The sequence below is a fragment of the Rhizophagus irregularis genome, chromosome 13, assembly GCF_026210795.1.
Source record: "Rhizophagus irregularis chromosome 13, complete sequence".
In the NCBI taxonomy this organism is placed as follows: Eukaryota; Fungi; Glomeromycota; class Glomeromycetes; order Glomerales; family Glomeraceae; genus Rhizophagus; species Rhizophagus irregularis.
The window spans coordinates 4152871-4171656 of record NC_089441.1 but is presented as its reverse complement, the minus strand read 5'-3'; the positions used below and the strand labels follow the sequence as shown (position 1 = coordinate 4171656).

General features: G+C 26.0%; 6 protein-coding genes across 6 annotated transcripts; 1 reads left to right on the top strand and 5 right to left on the bottom strand.

Moving 5' to 3' along the window:
- Positions 1-440: 440 nt before the first annotated feature.
- On the bottom strand, positions 441-1821 carry OCT59_005525 (uncharacterized protein). Its single transcript, XM_025320915.2, has 4 exons — positions 1241-1821; positions 992-1166; positions 700-914; positions 441-633 (listed from the first exon to the last, which is right to left on the bottom strand). The coding sequence occupies exons 1-4, from the start codon at positions 1817-1819 to the stop codon at positions 610-612; spliced, it is 993 nt and encodes a 330-aa protein (XP_025170179.1). The 5' UTR covers positions 1820-1821; the 3' UTR covers positions 441-609.
- Positions 1822-5577: 3756 nt separating this feature from the next.
- OCT59_005524 (uncharacterized protein) lies at positions 5578-6790 on the top strand (the record flags this gene model as incomplete). The annotated part of the gene is made up of 6 exons (XM_066138419.1): positions 5578-5693; positions 5974-5987; positions 6064-6243; positions 6324-6391; positions 6463-6543; positions 6608-6790. 6 exons carry the CDS (start codon positions 5578-5580, stop codon positions 6788-6790), a joined length of 642 nt encoding a protein of 213 aa, XP_065997555.1.
- A 3822-nt stretch (positions 6791-10612) lies between these two features.
- OCT59_005523 (uncharacterized protein) lies at positions 10613-11199 on the bottom strand (the record flags this gene model as incomplete). Its single annotated transcript, XM_025327646.2, has 2 exons — positions 10613-10770; positions 10842-11199. The coding sequence occupies 2 exons, from the start codon at positions 11197-11199 to the stop codon at positions 10613-10615; spliced, it is 516 nt and encodes a 171-aa protein (XP_025170177.2).
- A 687-nt stretch (positions 11200-11886) lies between these two features.
- On the bottom strand, positions 11887-12120 carry OCT59_005522 (uncharacterized protein; the record flags this gene model as incomplete). Its single annotated transcript, XM_025327645.2, has 1 exon — positions 11887-12120. The coding sequence occupies one exon, from the start codon at positions 12118-12120 to the stop codon at positions 11887-11889; it is 234 nt and encodes a 77-aa protein (XP_025170176.2).
- Positions 12121-12939: 819 nt separating this feature from the next.
- On the bottom strand, positions 12940-13143 carry OCT59_005521 (uncharacterized protein; the record flags this gene model as incomplete). Its single annotated transcript, XM_066138418.1, has 1 exon — positions 12940-13143. The coding sequence occupies one exon, from the start codon at positions 13141-13143 to the stop codon at positions 12940-12942; it is 204 nt and encodes a 67-aa protein (XP_065997554.1).
- A 173-nt stretch (positions 13144-13316) lies between these two features.
- Positions 13317-13979, bottom strand: OCT59_005520 (uncharacterized protein; the record flags this gene model as incomplete). Its single annotated transcript, XM_025327644.1, has 2 exons — positions 13317-13589; positions 13653-13979. The coding sequence occupies 2 exons, from the start codon at positions 13977-13979 to the stop codon at positions 13317-13319; spliced, it is 600 nt and encodes a 199-aa protein (XP_025170175.1).
- Between the last annotated feature and the right edge of the window lie 4807 nt (positions 13980-18786).

The following is an 18786-nucleotide window of genomic DNA, read 5'->3' as shown; positions in this document are numbered from 1 at the left end:
GGTTGACGTTAATTAATTATCGTTAGAAAGCTCAACGTAACGTAATTAAATAAGAAAAAATTTTAAACATTTTGAATTAAGATAATGCTGTGCGACTCATATATGTAATAGGGGAATTAAGGGGATAAAAAAAAACAAAAATATGAAATCACAACGGATTCTGAGATCCGAGGGGGAAGCTTTTTTTACCGTGATAATCGGACATTGGATTTGGCTTATTACAGACTTTCATTATGGTAATGTTACCGAAAATGATAAAAATGATAGCATACGAAGGAGTTGGACCCCTTTTTTGTCCGTCATGTACACGTTAACTATGCATACATACTTAATGTTGGGGATTTATTACAAATTCACATTATAAATTTGGTCATGTGTCAGACTTATTTATTTTTAGAAAATCATGGTGACACAAAATTTGACACAAATTGATTTTATTTCCCAAGAAACCCCAACGCTAAATACTTTTATTTATAAATAAAAAAAAATTTTTATATTACAAAAGGAATAATTAAATAAAGGGAAATATTAAATGGTGTACAAAGAAAGAGTTTATGAAATGAATTAATTTAAGAGAAAAAAAGAAAATTATGTAAATAAATAAATTAATTATGAAACAAGTTCGATTTGCCACTGTATAACAAAAAAAAATTAGTTTAATATAAAAAATTTCCAAAAACAATTTCAATTTTTCATTACCTGATGAAGATCTTCTTGTCCATCACCATGTATAATGACTTCTTGATGCCCAGCGGAATTTTTAAATTCATGACTTTTTAAAGTCATTTTATTAAGATTATGACGTAAATTAATTATATCACAATCCATAACGTAACCCGGACTATCATAATATAAAGTACTATGACGTTGGATGATCCAATTAGTCCTTGGATCTGTTAATGTCCAAACCCATGCTGAAGAAAATTTAGTGTAAATTTTTAATTAATTCCTCCTGCAAATAATAATTTAATTCATGATCCATTTTACTCACCTCCCGATAAATTTAACTGACCTTCATCACCAAACAATGATTCTCGTGTTACTTCATGAACTAGTTGAATCATAGAATTTGATGAAATAGGATCCCCGGGTGCTTTATTCTGTCCATAAGCAGCTGTGATTACCCAAACATCATTACCACCTCGTTTCCAACCACTACAAAATACCTATTATTAAAGATAAATTTTTTTAGAATATTTTTTTTTAAAAAAAAATTACATTAAATTAATTAATTAGTTACCTCAGATAAATTTGATCTTAGTATATCAGGTTTATGTTTGTTTCCGTGTGATAAATATTGTCCAGTAACAACATGTTTTAATGCTATCCTTGATCCATATCTAATTTGACCTTTATGTTCTATCATAGTATCATGAAAAATTTCAATAATTTCATGCATGGAAGTTTTTTTTTTAATTTTATTCCTAAAAACATTCCTAGAAATATCATCGGGACAAGCTTGAATTAAACAAGTTTTTTGATCTTGAACATTTAAAACGAGAGAATTATCACAAAGTGAAAGAAATTTCGCAATAAATTCCACTACACTCATTTCTGTATCATATTTAATATTCTTTAATTCTTCAAATGCTACTTTACATTGTAAGGTATAAGTTATATGATCTTTTAAATGGTCCGATAATTCAGCGAATGAAGATATACCTTCTTCAGGTATAGGAATTGTATTATCGATTTTTAACATTGCTAATTCTAACATGGTATGTTCATCATGAATCCCACGAAGTAAACAGAAAAAGCGAAATTCTTTTAACCATTCTTCAGGATTTTGTGTCCCATTATATTTCGATGGACAGTCCATTTAAATAAAAAAAAAAACCAAAAACAAAGAAAAAGGAAAGAAAATAAATATTAGAAAAATAAAAAAAATTAAAAAAAAACAAATGATTAAAAAAGGTATGAGTTAAGCTTTTTTTTTATATGCAAATTCATTAGCCATTAAACAGGTATGATCTGGTAAAAGAAGTGACATTATTGACTTTGTACTCGAACACAAAAATTTATTATTGGTATCTCATTAATCTCCCAATAGTTTACAAATATTTTCACCCTTAAAGTAAACAGTTTCAAAATTTCGTATTGACCTACAAAAATAATTTTTTAAATAAAAGAACATTAAGTCTTCATTATAATTATAATAAATATTTTTAAAATCTTCGAAAAGAATTTCGAATATTTAAATTTTTCATAATTTTTCATTTTAAAAATATAATGAAAAATATACTCTTTATTTAAACTCGGTTATCCGGTTTGTACAACTGATTGGCCAACAAAGCATTTTGTTTATTTATTCTTGCATTCTTGCAGATTGAAGTAAATAATAAATATAATAAATTTTGAATTTTACTTTACCAAAGTTAGAAAAAATCTTTAAAAGTATGAATTATTTTTTTTCACAAAAACTATTTTGGGCACTTAATGCTTAATAAATATCCTATTTTGGATATTTACAATACTTAATAATAAAATATTTTTAGCTCAAATTAAATAAATAATTGCCGTTCTTATTATTAGACGGGATCTCTTAATCGTAACTTTATTATACAATTAAGTATTAAATATTACTTAAGCATTTAAGATTATTCCAAGCTAATGCTAATTGGAATTTTCATCGGATACCAGAATATTTAGAATATTTGTAGAATCGTTGTGTGCAAGTTAAACTGTACTGTACTGTCAGCTGATCAAAAAACTTGTACAGTACAGTAACATTATTGTACTTTGTATTGTGCTGAATATGCATAATAATTACGTGTTTAACTCAATTTTATTGGCTAAATTTTGCCACACTGACTGGAGACAGTAGCATCAAGGACACAAATACTAGAGAATGTATGAACCTGTAAAGAGAAAATCGGAAGTAAAAACTATATTATTGGATAATAACAATAATTACATTTGAACAAAAAAAATTATAAAAGTTAACATTATTGTAGTAATGAGTAGAAAATGAGTAAAATTATAGTTGAAAAAAGATTTAAAAAGGAAAATTAAAAAATTAATATTAATTATTAGTTATATCATTATGAAAAATTAGCTATAAATAGAATAGAAAACTTTATTGAATAAAGGTAATTTGAATAGCAATTACAAATAATTTTTATAGAAAAAATAAATTTATTAAATATCAACTAAATATATAAAAGTATAAATATAAATACTAAGAATTAAAATGAAAATAATTAGATACTGCAAAAATCATTTTAAATATAGCTATATTTTAATTTTTAAATGCATCAATATTTATTAATATCAAATTTTTATTACATTTAATTGGTTTAATAAAAAGAATTAAATAGTATAATAAAATTTATTAAAATCTAATTATTAAATAAAGTTTTGCAATCAATAATTTTTATAAATATTTTAATTTCTATTATATAATTATTTTAATATAAATATTTTTCTAGCTTTTAAATTTATAATATACTGGTTAAAATAATATTAATAGGAATAAAAATCAGATAATTTGATTTGATTTTTATTTTATTGGTATTTTATTTTTATTTTTATTTCAGTTATTTATTAATTAAAAAATTTAATTATTAAAAAATATTGTACAAAAAATACAATTAAAATGCCCATTTTAAATACAATCAAATTATATTATATTTTTACTTGCTAATATATTAACTATTACCTTATTTTTTCAAAATTAAGTATTTTTTCTTACAAGAATTTTAAATGAAAAGTTTAGGAGAATGTTTAATTTTAAAAGTTTTTTATTAGTATCTCATTTTTAAAATAAATATATATCTGTATAATATTTAAATCTTACATTTTATAACAAAAAAACAACATATAACTTTTTTTAAAATTTGTATAATATAATTGGGATCTTTGCAATAGAAAGGTACGAAACTCAAAAAAAAAATTTAATTTTACTTTATATGCTAATTATGTTTTTTTTACCGAAATAAATGCAAATTTAATATTAATTCAATTTTTAATTTTTTTTGAGTTTCATACCTTTCTATTACAAAGATCCCATATGTATTTTTGCATTAAAAATGGTTTTAAATATCATTTTTAATTTATTTGATATATATGTGACCCAAATTATTTTGGACTGCCGTAATTATAAATAAAATCTCAAATTCAATTATGGCATCCCAAATTATTTTGATACTTTATATAGTAAATTATATATAAACTGAATGAATTACGGCATCTCAAATTATAATTATGGCATCCCAAAATAATTTGAGCAGCATGTATAATTTTTATATTAGTATTTTTCTCATCATTAGTAATATTATTGCAAATTAATAATTTACATTTTTTTGTAATTCAATAATTAAAAATAAAGTTATTAAATATTAAAAAGAATATGTATTATTACGTTTAATTAATTCAAAAGTCTATACATCAATTAATACTTTAAGATTTACAAGATGCTTATATATCATAAATCTATTTGTAAGAAAATAGGGATGCTCACAAATCTAATTTTTAATGTTTGTATTATAAATATTTAAATTACTAGTTTTACAAAGTAATACCGTATATAGCGGGTCACAGTACCCCGGGTATCTTGCAAAAATCGGGAGTTTGACCCTGTACCCCCGGGTACTAAACAAAGCCTAAAAATTCTGTTTTTTGCGAATATCTCACGATCTACCAGTCCAATTTGAACGATTATTTTTTTATTTTGAAGAGCTCAATGAGAGTTATCAAACAAAAAAAGATGGCTCAAATCTGATTACTAGATCACGAGATAATTGTAAAATATCCCCCTGGGTACTATACAATTCTATGAAATTTTTCAAGGAGATATGATAGTACTATGGCCCGTAATATACAGTAATTTTTTCTATTTAGTTTTAATTGATTTCTACCACTTTAATGTTTTCCAACCAAAAAGTATTTGTTGAAATTTGCATTACTGTAAAGGAATAAGTTTTTCTAAAATAATAGATCTAAACAGGAATGGAAAAACTTATATAAAAATTTCTGTTTTATATACATGCTACCCAAATTATTTTAAAATGCCATAATTATAATTTGAAATACCATAATTCATTTAGTTTATATATAATTTACTATGTAAAGTGCCAAAATAATTTGGAATGCCATAATTGAATTTGGAATTTTACTTATAATTATGGCAGTTTAAAATAATTTGGGTAATATATATACTGTTTTAGCACTTTTTAGTGATCTAATATTATTGTTTTTAAATAAATAAAATACTACAAGCTAATCATATTCAAAGAATTCAATGATCTTTACAATACTATTTCTGCTATAGATATGACTACATTCATACAAGTAAATTTTTTTTACAATAGAAATACATTTTAAAAACTGCATTTTTTCAGATTTTATAAGTAGTTATATATAAGAGAATTAAAGAGTATTGATACATATATTTATTCATTAAATTTCATATTTTCTCATGGTGTTCTTTTGAATAAAATCTTATTGCTTTGTATATATTATTAAAAAGATTGAAGTTAATATTAATAAATAAAAATTTATAATTTGCTGCAATTGGTTCATAATTGTCACGTTAATTTTTCTAACCTGTATACACATTTTGATGGTCTTCTCAAGGATATGAAAAAAAAGAGTATTAGTGAAACAAAATCTACAAATGGATTATCAACAGATGAAATTCGTCATATCATTCAACATGAAACCTTGAATCCTAATATCCCTTTAGGTTTGCTAAAGTGGGTTTTCTTTTAGATTTGTATATTAGATGTGCCAAGGGGTGGTGAACATGTTAATTTGCGTGCTTCCCAGTTAGTTGATACTCTAAATGGAATTATTTTCAAAAAAGGATAACAAAAAAATGATTAAGGTGGTATTGATGGCAATTAATTTGATTTAATTATTCCTTTTCCTTCTGATCCTACCGGGATTGCTGGTCTAAATCATGATATCAAAAAATACCTTTCCCTTCGATCGACCTTAAAAAGGAAAATGCCTATACTTTTATTTATCAGTTAGCCGAAATGTTAATGGTATTTATTACTTTTATATATTTTACGTGTATTAATTTTATTAATTTTTAAACATTAATAATATTGTATTTATTAGCTATAGTTCAAGAAAAATGGTATGCTGACAAGCAATTGTCTGATCGTACTATTCGTTCAATATTTAAAAACATATGTGTTGAATGTGAAATTGATATAAAAGGAAGAAATATTTGCAATCACTCTGAAAGAAAAACATGTATTTTTGAATTGTTTGATCTTGGAATTCCTGAAAATACTGGTATGGCAATTACTGGATATAACTTTATTGGCGGATATCGTGCATATGCCATGCCAAACCAAATAATAATCATAAAAGAGAGGCACTTTCTGAAATTGTTAATCGACTTGAGGGACTTCCTTTATTACCATCTTCTTCCAATACAATTGTAAATTATTTTTTTATATTCTGATATATTGTTTAGATGTACAATATCATATTAACTAATTTTGTATTTAGAAACGAAAAAATTCAATTGCTTCTCAATCTTCTTTAATGTCTGACAGTAATTCAAATTTTGATGTAGAAAATGAACTTCAGGTAATAATATTAAAATTATTAATATTGTTTGTTAGATACTTTTATGCAATAATTTTTTTTATAGGGAAATTCTGTTTTGGGCTTTTGCACTGCTAAGGAAATTATGCAAAAAGATAATTATTTGCAAAGTAATCGTAACTCTGCTGAACTTGATGAAGATTATACTTTCAAGAAAAGAAAAAACTACAAATACAAGAGGATAAAAATAGTCAAGAAATACTATAAAAATTGTACTTTTAATAAATAAACTAGTTATTAATATAAATAAAAATAATGATATCTAGTAATAAATAATAATTGCATAGTAACTAAATAAATTGCATAGTAACTAGTTGTACACGCATAAATCATCGATAGTAAATTACTGATAAATTTATATACGTGATAATGAGTATTTCTAATCATCTCAAAATACTATATTTGATTCAATTATCCTGTCAGTTGGCCAGTGATCTTAGCAAAGTCCAAATTTCAGCTAAAATAATTAGTTTATCTTTGCTATCAAAACTTTTGTTAGTCAAAGTAGATTGCTTCTTGTTTTAAAAAGACATCTCCTTCTTATTCTGTTTACCATCATCCTTCTATGTAACTTTCAGATTCTTGTTTTGATTTTGCTTCTAAGTAAAATCTGTCTTTTTTGATGATCTATTTTTAGGCTAATTCAAGGTAGGCAAAAAGTATTTAATCCAAATACTTTTAAATTCTTCAAAGTTAAATTTCATATTGAGTGCTTTATCCAAACTTGCCCAGATATTGAAATACATAATTAACTTTTTTTGCCTATAATCTTGAATGATTTTAAAAGTTAAAGCATCATCTAGTTATAATAGCATGAATTGGATAAGACTCTCTATATTGTAAACAACATTGTTAATAACAGATTTAGATATATTTATTACAACAGCTTGAAATCTCTCACGTTCTTTACACTACTTCAAAGTTCAAGATGCAGGGAACTATCATACAAACATTCTTTCAAATAGAGCAATTTAGACTCCATTATTCTAATTCAATAAAGCTCACTTATTGAAGTTAATAAACATAGTTACAGTTAAATACTTTATTTATATTTTGATTTTAAATGCAATTACTTAACCCCTATTTCCTTAAGTTTGTAAGTTGTGATATGGTAAAGGGAATATCATAAATAACTATTTTGCAAATATTGGTTATATTTCCTGACATATATCTGATCATAATAGTCAATATAGTTTTTCTAATATAAACTTAGACTTCTTTATCTTTTGCTATTATAATGTTTTAGTTGTACTACTCTTTTTAAAAATTTATTGAGTATTCCATTTATTCTTAGAAGATGATGACCTATCTTTTGTTAATAATACAAAAATACGTAGATATTTGTCAATCTTATTGAAATTTGATAGATCTACTTTTTAAGATTCATTTTTGATTGCTATAAGATTATGAATATATGCTAGATCTGTTAATTTCATCTTTTGCAATACCCTTATAATTTTAATATGTATTCTATTTATTTAAATAACTTTTCAAATTTTAATAAATAGTTTTATTTAATTGGTGAATTCATCTGATAATCATAATAGAACTTTAATAAGATTATAAAGAATGCTGGATATTTAAAGAATTTGTGCATAATGATTAACTGTATATCGATCTGAATGATTTCGTTAAAAAATTTACTGTATAAATAGAAGAGTTTATTCAACTCTTCAGTTGTAAAGAATGGCATTGGGATGAAAGTGGTTTTGTTATAAGAAAAACCTAATGGATTATTATTATTCAACAAATCTACGATTTTAAAGATACTTATATAAATATAAGTTATATTTTTGAAATAGAGTAACTAACCTGAAGAAATCACTTGATGCATTGTAAAAATCCTTAGATTCAAATATATATTGGAATTGATCTACTAGAAAATACAAATGATCTTTAAGTTCATTCAAATATTTGTTAAAATATAATTTGCCAACAGTTTCTTTAAAAAGATAACGTAACAAATAATGGAAAAATTTAGCTCGTGCTTTATACTGAAGTATATATCCTTTTATATTTATCATGTCAAATGCATAACATTTAAGTGATGATCACATAGTATCTTTCAAATGCAATTAGGAAAGACGTTTTTTCTACTTTGATATGGACTATATATTACAAATAGTGTTCTGAACGGGTCAGGTTAGATCGGGTAATCTGTCTTACCTGATCTGACAAAAAAAATCAGGTCAGATTGGGTCAGGTAACCCATCTTACCTGATTTGACCCATTTGACCTGTTTGACCCATGTATCAAAAATGACTAAAAAATAAAAAAAAACCTGGTTTTTTAATTGAAAACATCAAACCCAACATTTTTAGTTAAAGAAAAGTTTTTTTTAATGAAAAATGTTAAATCTGACATTTTTTAGTTAAAAAAAAATAAAAAAATGCCAAACTTGACATTTTTCTGTTAAAAAAGTAATGTTTTAGCATTTTTTTAATAATATAAAAAAATGCTGAAACATTTTTTCTTAATAATTAATACAAAAAAAAAATGGTTTGACATTTTTTTTGATATTATTATATGAAAAAATGCCAAAATGTTTTTTCTTAACAACTAATACAAAAAAAATATTTTCAGCATTTTTTTTTTAATATAATTTACCAAAACGTTTTTTCTTAATAATTAATATAAAAAAAACGGTTTGCATTTTTTTTTTAAATTTTATATAAAAAAACGCTGAAACGTTTTTTCTTAATAATAATGCAAATAAAAAACATTTTACATTTTTTTTTAATAATTTTATATGAAAAAACGCTGAAACGTTCTTTCTATAATAATTAATACAAAAAAAATGTTTCAGCGTTTTTTTTCTAATATTATTGTATGAAAAAATGCCAAAACGATTTTTTAATAGTAATGCAATAAAAAACGTTTCAGCATTTTTTTTCTAATAATTTTATATGAAAAAATGCTAAAAAATTTTTTTTAATAATAATGCAAAAAAACGGTTCGCATTTTTTTTTAATAATTTTATATGAAAAATGCCAAAACGTTTTTTCTATAATAATTAATACAAAAAAAAACGTTTCAGCATTTTTTTTCTAATAATTTTATATGAAAAAATGCCAAAATATTTTTTCTTAATAATACAATAAAAAAACGTTTTCAGAGTTTTTTTTACATATTTGATCCATCTGACCAGAAATATTATGTCAGGTTAAACAGGTTAACGGGTCGGATCACCTGAATTGATCTGACCCATTCAGAACACTAATTACAAATGATTTTTCTTCATGAATTTTAATATTTACTGTATTGAATATTTCTTGTTCATATATTGGAAAAACTAGCCTACTACTAAAATGAAATCAGTCTTTCAGTTAATATAAATGAATTATTAAATTTTCTCTTTCTAAATAATTTTTGATTTAATTGTGTATAATAAAAAAAATATGATAGGTTATGTATCAATGTATCATATTTAAATTTACCAATCATTACTAAGGTTGCTTGCCAAAACCTAGGGGTTTAGGCAAGATGGCGTTTTGACGAAAAGTGAAATTTTGCTGAAACTATATTAAAGTTATATTAAAAAACTGGCGAAACTTTGGAGAAAGGTGAAACTGCCAAAACTTATTATAAATGCTGAAACTGCCAAAACTCTGCCAAAACTATAATAAATCTATAGTAAAATTTTGATGAAACTAATCGTAAGATTTTAAAGAGGTTTAGACAAGCAACCTTAATTATTACAGTGCAAAAGCTTATCTGAATATTCATCTAAATTGAATTAAAAGAATTATGATGTGTCATGACCAATTATTACAGCATAAAGTTGATTTAACACATAGGCACTTTGCAGTAAAAAGAGACGAAATTACTAAAACAAATAAAAAATGAGTTAATATAAAATCTGAACAAATTATAATATTTAGAATATTTTTGATATATAAAAGAAAATTTGAATTTTTTTAGTAGTTTCATCCTTTTTTACTGCAAAGTATTCATATATCCTTAAATATTTAGCTTTAATCTCCACAAGTCGAAAAGTGAAAAATCAGGCAACCAATTAGTGACTGATTGGCATTTTTGCCAAATACTATCATCAATCAGTAACCTGACAATCATCTTCTAATTCCTGGACAAAAACGCATCTTTGTTTTTGATATATATATATAAAAGAAGTTTTATATCCTGTTCCAGCAAAATTCCATTCATTTTTATTAGATTTTCCAATTCCCAATACCCATATATTTAATTTTCCTAAAGAAAATATAAAAGCACGAAATGGTAAATCTTTTAGCAGTACTTCAGAAATAACTGGTATATCAAACCCATTACTGCAGGTCCTGAATATTTGGCATTTGTGTGAAAAATTTTTTTGTATACGCTATTAACTGCAGCAGTAAGTGATTCACAAAGTTCACCCTGAATACCATCACATTTGCAAATATATCCAGGTATTTGACCATAATTTGAAAAGATTTTAACAACCTCAATAATAAAATCTTGGCCTTTTAAAGTAACCAGAGTTTTCATATTTAATCTAATAGGGTGGAGAAATATCAGATTTTCACGTTTTTCAGAAGGTCTAGAAATCCACCAACTATAACAAGAAGGTCCATAATGTAAAGTGTCCACTATTAGACCTGGAGAAATAAGTGTAACTGCGTATTCCTTATGTTTAGGCATAAAGTTGAGAAATATAACAGAGAAGTGAAAGATTCTGAAACGCGCTATATTGTATAAGCTCAATTATCCCCAAATGTATATTGATTATCTACGGATTTTCACTGATCGACATCTGGATCACGAATTAATTTTTTAATGTGAATATATTGTGGTTTAGAGTATTTATCTATAGTACCTTTTTGAGCAAAATACAACAATCTATTTTCACTGATAATGTAAAATCTCAAAAATAGCTGATTTTCTTTCTATACCCTTTCCACCATCTTTTATTGTTTTTTGAAAAAATACAGAAACTTGATCGTGATTTTTTTTTTTCAATAGGAGCACATGAAAAAGCATTTAATTCAAATTTCTGATGTTATTCCATAAATTCAGGTAAATGGTAAACTAAAACATGCATGTAAGGTATTACATCTTTTGGACAATATAAACCTATTTTGAAAGTAATAGTATTGGGCTTATCTTAAAAGAAAGTAAAAAACAAATCTAACCATTACTTTGCCTGGTTTGCAAAGTGACTTGGATTAATATTTTGAGATTTCATATCATTATAAAGTTCATAAAAATTTCTTCATAATTGGTTGATTAAAAATGCATATTCTTTAGTAAAAACAACTCAAAAATTAAAGCTTTTTCCTTATCTCCTTCCATTAGAGATGTATAAGACCAATTTTGCGTTTTCTGTTTCTACCAAAAATTGAATGAAATTAAAATTCTACGCATTTTGGCAAGAATTTTTGCTCTTGCTAAATTATTAAATTGATTTTGTATTTTGAGTTCTTGTAGTACTAAATCCCATAACCTATCCCAAATTTGCAACATTATGTGTAACTCGTACGGAACATAGTGACTTAAAGGAATCATTTGAAGTAAAAAAGATTTAATATGTCCTGGTGGTAGTTTTAACTTAATTTGATCCATAGTTTTTTCAATAACACAAACTTTGTATTTATTTCCAATATTCTCTTTTGTACAAAAGCACCAAGGGCAAAAATGTTTTGAATTGAAAGCATTAAAACCAAGTACAATTCCATAAATTTCCAATCACTACTAAAATATGGATTGATTGTCCATATTGTATCATTTGAATCTCTTAATCCATTCAATACCAAATCATTTAATTCATTAGATATTAGTTCTATCATTCTTTGTAGTAATTCATAATTTTCAGTTTCTGAATATAAAATAATTGTATAATGATAATCAGATTTATGCAGGTTCACAATATCATTTAATATTACACATGTAATAATCACATGTTTAACTTTATGTCCTACGTTTCTCCCATCATCAGATATTTGTAAATTAATAATTGGATTATCAGAATTAATAACACGTCGATTTATAAGATCTGGAAGTATAAAAAGTAAAATATCTGTAATTTTGCGATATTCAGCTTTACCAATACAGTCGACTTTGGTTATAATGAACTTGTTTGTACTGAAACTTCGTTATACTGAATCATAATTTCCAGAACTGATTTTTTATAAATAATTTCACTGGATATAACGAACTTTTATAATAAAACACTATATAACGCATCTGAACTAAACTTAACCAGCCCCTATATATCAGCTATATAATAACTTTATACTTTCTATAACGAACAGTCATATGATTATATAGTAATCCAGATAGTGCTGGCCAGAATTACTAGTAATTTTTTTGAAAATTTATGTTAAAAGAAATTATAATTTTGGCCAGCATTACAAATTTGGCCTAAATTACCTATAAAGAAAACTAGTTCGGTATATTATATAACGAATTCACTATATACTGAACTAAACCTCCTGGAACGGAAGGTTTATTATATTCAGAGTTGACTGTATACTTCAAAACTTTCTCTACGATTTCTGGATCATTAATATCTGGATTTTCATTAATTGGAGTAGGAGATGGTTGGTTTGATATATTTAAAATTGATATAGGAATTGTATTATTCATTTCCTCATTAATTTTTTTTTTGTTTTGTAGATAGTAGTTTCACATGGTAATTCAGGCTATAATGCAGCTAAGTTTCGATATGAATCTTGTGCAATAGGTCCCTGATCTATTACTTTAGTAAATACCTCATTTCGTTAATTTTCTTTTTCTTTATTTTGATTTTCAAAATTAGCTTAAAAGTTTTTGTCTTGAACGGTAAAGCAAATTTTTTGAAGTATTGGACAATCATCAGAATAAAAATATTTAGCTGCTGTATTTGTGAAGTTAACTGCCAATTGTTCATTAAATATATATACTCTTTTAGTTTTTATAGAATTGCTCAACTTATCAAAAGGTTTAAGCATATAAGATTTACATTTTCTTTCACGCTCTCTTTCTAGCTTCTGACTATTAAAACAAAATACATGTATCCCAGAAAGACAAGCTTGAGTATTAGGTTTCTTTATCTATTTAAAAGTTAACATTAATTTAAATATAAAATAGCATCAATATATTTAATTTAATACAACTTGTAAATAAGCATTTGCTGCCTTTATTGCTAAATGTATGGATTCTACACTTGCTTGAAAATTTTCTCCAAATAAAATTTTAAAAACTGGTATTTTCTCTATATAAATAATTTCGCATTGTATTATATGTTTAGAAGAACTTCTGCCCCAATTTGTTTGTATTAAATAGTCGTTTAGAATCTTAAACTGTGTGTTATTACATGAACAAGCAGAAGTGTAATAAAGTATATCATTTTGAGGATAATATCTTTCTTTAATAATTGTATAAGTATATTTAGTACTATTTTGATTAAGTACAATAATATTAGAGGTAAGGTAAGTAGACATTTTAAGCTAGTTAAGTAGAAGAAGTGCGTGTAAATTTATTTACGTTATTATCGTAATTATTAAAGATATAGCGTACTATGTGATAATTTTATATGATCAGTATGGCTAATCGAAACACAAATTTTTTGTATAATATAAACTTTTGTAATACTTAACGCAAAGAGGTAAATTTTATATGAATAAAAAGGATAACATTTTACAATAAAATTTTATTAAATAAAAACTTTTTGAAAAAATATCGTATAAAGTTGCGAATGGATTTTTTTTTGTGAATGGGCAAATAGGAATTTTATTGGTTTCCTATTTACTGGCATTGACTCAATAAAAGAACTTGGTAACGCTTATAATAGTCTTATAATATATAATACTGTTTACTATATATAAACTTATTTTTCTTAGAAGTTTTTATTGTTAAGCTTTAGTTTATTTACATCAGGAAATTTGTTTAGGCGTAATTTAGTGTAATATTTCAGAGGTGGTGTAAAATTTCGAAATATTACACTAAAAACGTAATATTACAAAAGTTTACGCTTTTAAATTTAAATAATTATAGTAATTTAAGAATATCTCACTATCTACTGATCCAATCAAGACGATCTATAGCTCATTGGAATCAGCTCATCAAGACGATTTGAATGGTAGTAAAATCGCATTTCTACAGTTGATAGAACGCTTTATAGTATGCAATAAAGTTTTAAATTAATAGAAAGTCATCTATCAAACGTAGAGATATGATTTTACTACCATTCGAATCGTCTTAATGAGCTAATTCCAATGAGCTATAGATCATCATGATTGGATCAGTAGATAGCAAGATATTTATAAATTACTATAATTATTCAAATTTAAAAGCATAAACTTTTGTAATATTACGTTTTTAGTGTAATATTTCGAAATTTTACACCACCTCTGAAATACAGTCAACTCCCTCTATAGTCACTCCCGTTATAGTCACATTCTACTATATAGTCACACCAGTTGAATGTTCAAAACACTTTATTATTAAAATTTATCCTATATAGTCACAATCTATCTATAGTCACTATCACACCTATCCTCAAAAATCTTATATTAAAAAGAACCGTTTATAATCACAGTTATATAAAGAATATATTAAATAACTTGGCATCTAATAATCGTACAAAGATGTATCATAGCTTGTTAGAATCGTCTCACTGAGACGAATCGAATGGTGGTAGTTTTATCCTTTTCCGATCACTGGCTGACGAGTTATTCAACAAAATGTTGAACATCGGCATTATAATATTTCTTGATTTACGTTTACTGCGCCATTTAACATTTTGCTAGATTTCTCAGTACCTAGTGATTGTAAAAAGACGATTTATAGCTCGTTGGAATCGCCTCATCGAGACGAATCGAATGGTGGTAAGCTCATCTCTCTGTGATCAATATTGACGGAGTTATTACTTAAAACCCATTTAATATTTTTTAATTTCGGAAATTGATCTAGTGATTGGATTTCGATGTATCTTATACCATTAGAACCGTCTCATCAAGACGAATCGAATGGCGGTAAGATCATCTCTCTACGATTAATATTGGCAGAGTTATTACACAAAAACCATTAATATTTTTTTAATTTCGGAAATTAATCTAGTGATTGGATTTCGACATATTTTATACCATTAGAACCGTCTCATCAAGACGAATCGAATGGCGGTAAGATCATCTCTCTACGATTAATATTGGCGAAGTTATGATACAATAAAGTTTTAAGTATAATTCTGGCTAAAATTATGTTAATTTTTGGCAGGAATTATGATATACAAATATAAGAAATTTTTTATATAGTCACATCTCTTTATAATCACCAAATATGAGGATCATCGCAACTCTTTCCTGAATTTTTGAAAATACTAATAAAAATTTATTTTTGAAATTTTCGTTCGAAAATTTCTAAGTGCTCGTTCAAAATACTAATATTTCCACAGTTGCTTTCCTCTTTCTTTGCTGAAATCTTCAAATTTGCCACAATATTTTAATGATACATTTTCAACATCTTCACGACGACATCACGATTTTTTTGAAGATATCGCGACGATATAGTTATGATAGTCTTAACGATACCTTTCCAACATCTTCGCGATATTAAAATCGGTAACATTTTGATATCAGAACGATATCATATTGATTTCGTAATTTAATATCGCGAAGATGTTGGAAAGGTATCGTTAAGACTATCATAACTATATCGTCGCGATATCTTCAAAAAAATCGTGATGTCGTCGTGAAGATGTTACGATGATGTTGAAAATGTATCGTTATGATTATCAAACCGTATTGTTATGATATCATTTAAAAATCGTGATGTTATCGTGAAGATGTTGCGATGATGTTGAAAATGTATCGATATAATTATCAAACCGTATTGTTACGATATCATTTAAAAATCATGATGTTATCGTGAAGATGTTGCGATGATGTTGAAAATGTATCGATATAATTATCAAACCGTATTGTTACGATATCATTTAAAAATCGTGATGTTATCGTGAAGATGTTGCGATGATGTTGAAAATGTATCGATATAATTATCAAACCGTACTGTTACGATATCATTTAAAAATATTATTTCATTTAAAAATATTATTAAGATATCAGGACGACATTTACACAGTATCAAGATGATATTTGACAAGAATTTTGGGTCATGAAAAAATTGTGAACCGTAGGTACTAGTACATTCAATAATTTTTATTAATTGATAATGCCGTATATATTATTAATATGCAATTATGATGGTCAAAATGAAAAATAAAAACAACGTATCGATATCATTGTTATTACAGCTTGAAGTAGTCACGTTCCGTCATTATTGATTCACAATTGTTGAATTGATAAGTATTGCGAAGTTTAATCGTACTTGGTAAATTATGTAGGCGCATCCCTCTCTAGTAACATAAAACAATGCGACAATATCGGTATGACAATAATATTATAAATGTTGAATTGATGTAAGTTTCCTGATTACGACGCACCTGGTAAATTACTTCTCTCTCCGACGGTTAACATAAGACACTAATATTATACCAAATACTGAATTGACAAGAGTCTGTATTACATACAACGCAAGTTTCTGCGAAATTAAAGATAAGTACCTGGTAAATTAGACATCTCTCTCTCCAGATGGTTAACTGTTATGACACTAATATTGTATCGAAACTTTGTGACAATTGTTAAATTAATAAGTACGACGGATTATGGTGCAAGTTTCTGCGAAATTAAAGATACGATCGTACCTGGTAAATTAGACGCATCTCTCTCTCCCCGGATGGTTAACATAAACCAACGTGACAATATCGTTATAACATAATGGAGTAGTTACGCACAACATTATCGGATTTCGTCACAAATATTAAATACTACTAGGATTCACCTGTTAACTACATTAGCAGTTAATGGTTAAAACCTAAACTTGAAATAAAGTAAAAATTTAATTATTTAAATTTTTTCTTGATGTTATTCTTGAACATGCAACATATAGTTGTCCATGAGAAAATACAGGAGTTGAAGATACAAACCAACCTAATTAAATGATAGTTCTTAAGATTTATTAAAGTCATTGCAAATGCTGGTTGTTAATCCTAAAAAAGATGCGTAAATTAAAGTACTGCATTTATAGAAATCAAACGAAATTTTTTTTTAAAATAAAAATTGGTCTCGGATATCTTGACAAGATTTTCAACCTTAAGAATCAAAAAATGCAATAAGTGGGTTGAGCTCATCCGGCGGGGCCTACCTCATTAGAGTGTCCCTTAGGTCGTCAGCCATTAGCACCCAACTGCCTATGACCAATGATACATCACCACTACCTTCTGATACCACAAGATCCCAAGTATTACATAGGAGCACGGCGCTTTCGCTATGTGCATACCCTGCCTCCATGATACGGCCTACCATATAGAGGTCTTAAAAATGGTGCATTTCATCAGCGGCCAAAAAAAAACCCTCGAATGATCCCCCAAGTACAATAGTACCTTTTGTGAAAAAATTTCAGGATAATCTCTCTTTCTTTTCGTTCCTTTGTTTTCTCTTTTTCGTTTTTTCACAATGGTTTTTTTCTTTTTTCTTCTTCTTTCCCTTTATTCTTTTTCTTTGGGTATTGATATGAAAAAAAAATTATTATAAAAAGGTAAAAACTATTAAAACTGAATGCGTAATTATTTTTGACGCGTTATATAAATGTCAAAGATAGTTTAACATAACCCAGCGAGAGCAGAATATGTACCTGTCATACGCCGGAATAAAAATAGACGCGCATATACAGTGGTCTGACTGTAATTGTTAATATGAATATATTTTTTTGAATAAATTATACTGTTGATAACAAAAACTGTCAAAATGTTTTTCGGTATTAAAAAAAAATTTAAAAAAATTGAATAGAGAGATGTAGACGTAAACATAATCGTGCGAATGTTTAACATGTCTAACAAACAATGATTTGATTGGATAAAAATTGCAAAGTCACGTGCCTAATAAATTCATGAATACGATATCAAACGATATCGTAACGATATCGTTATCTTTATTTATTTAATAAATCACGTTATCATAAATAAATATACCGAAAAGAATCATTGTACTGCATAATAAAGCTATATAGCCGTAAAATAATAATTATTTTTTATCCACAAATCAATTTTCGTATCATAGACAAAGTGAACTTTCTGTACGTGGTCAATTATTGATATCGGGAAGATTCTTCTCCAGCGAATGTCTTGGCTTGTCTGAATGCGAAAAAGAGGACATTTCAATACGTTGTGAATTCTGTTAATATTGTCAAACC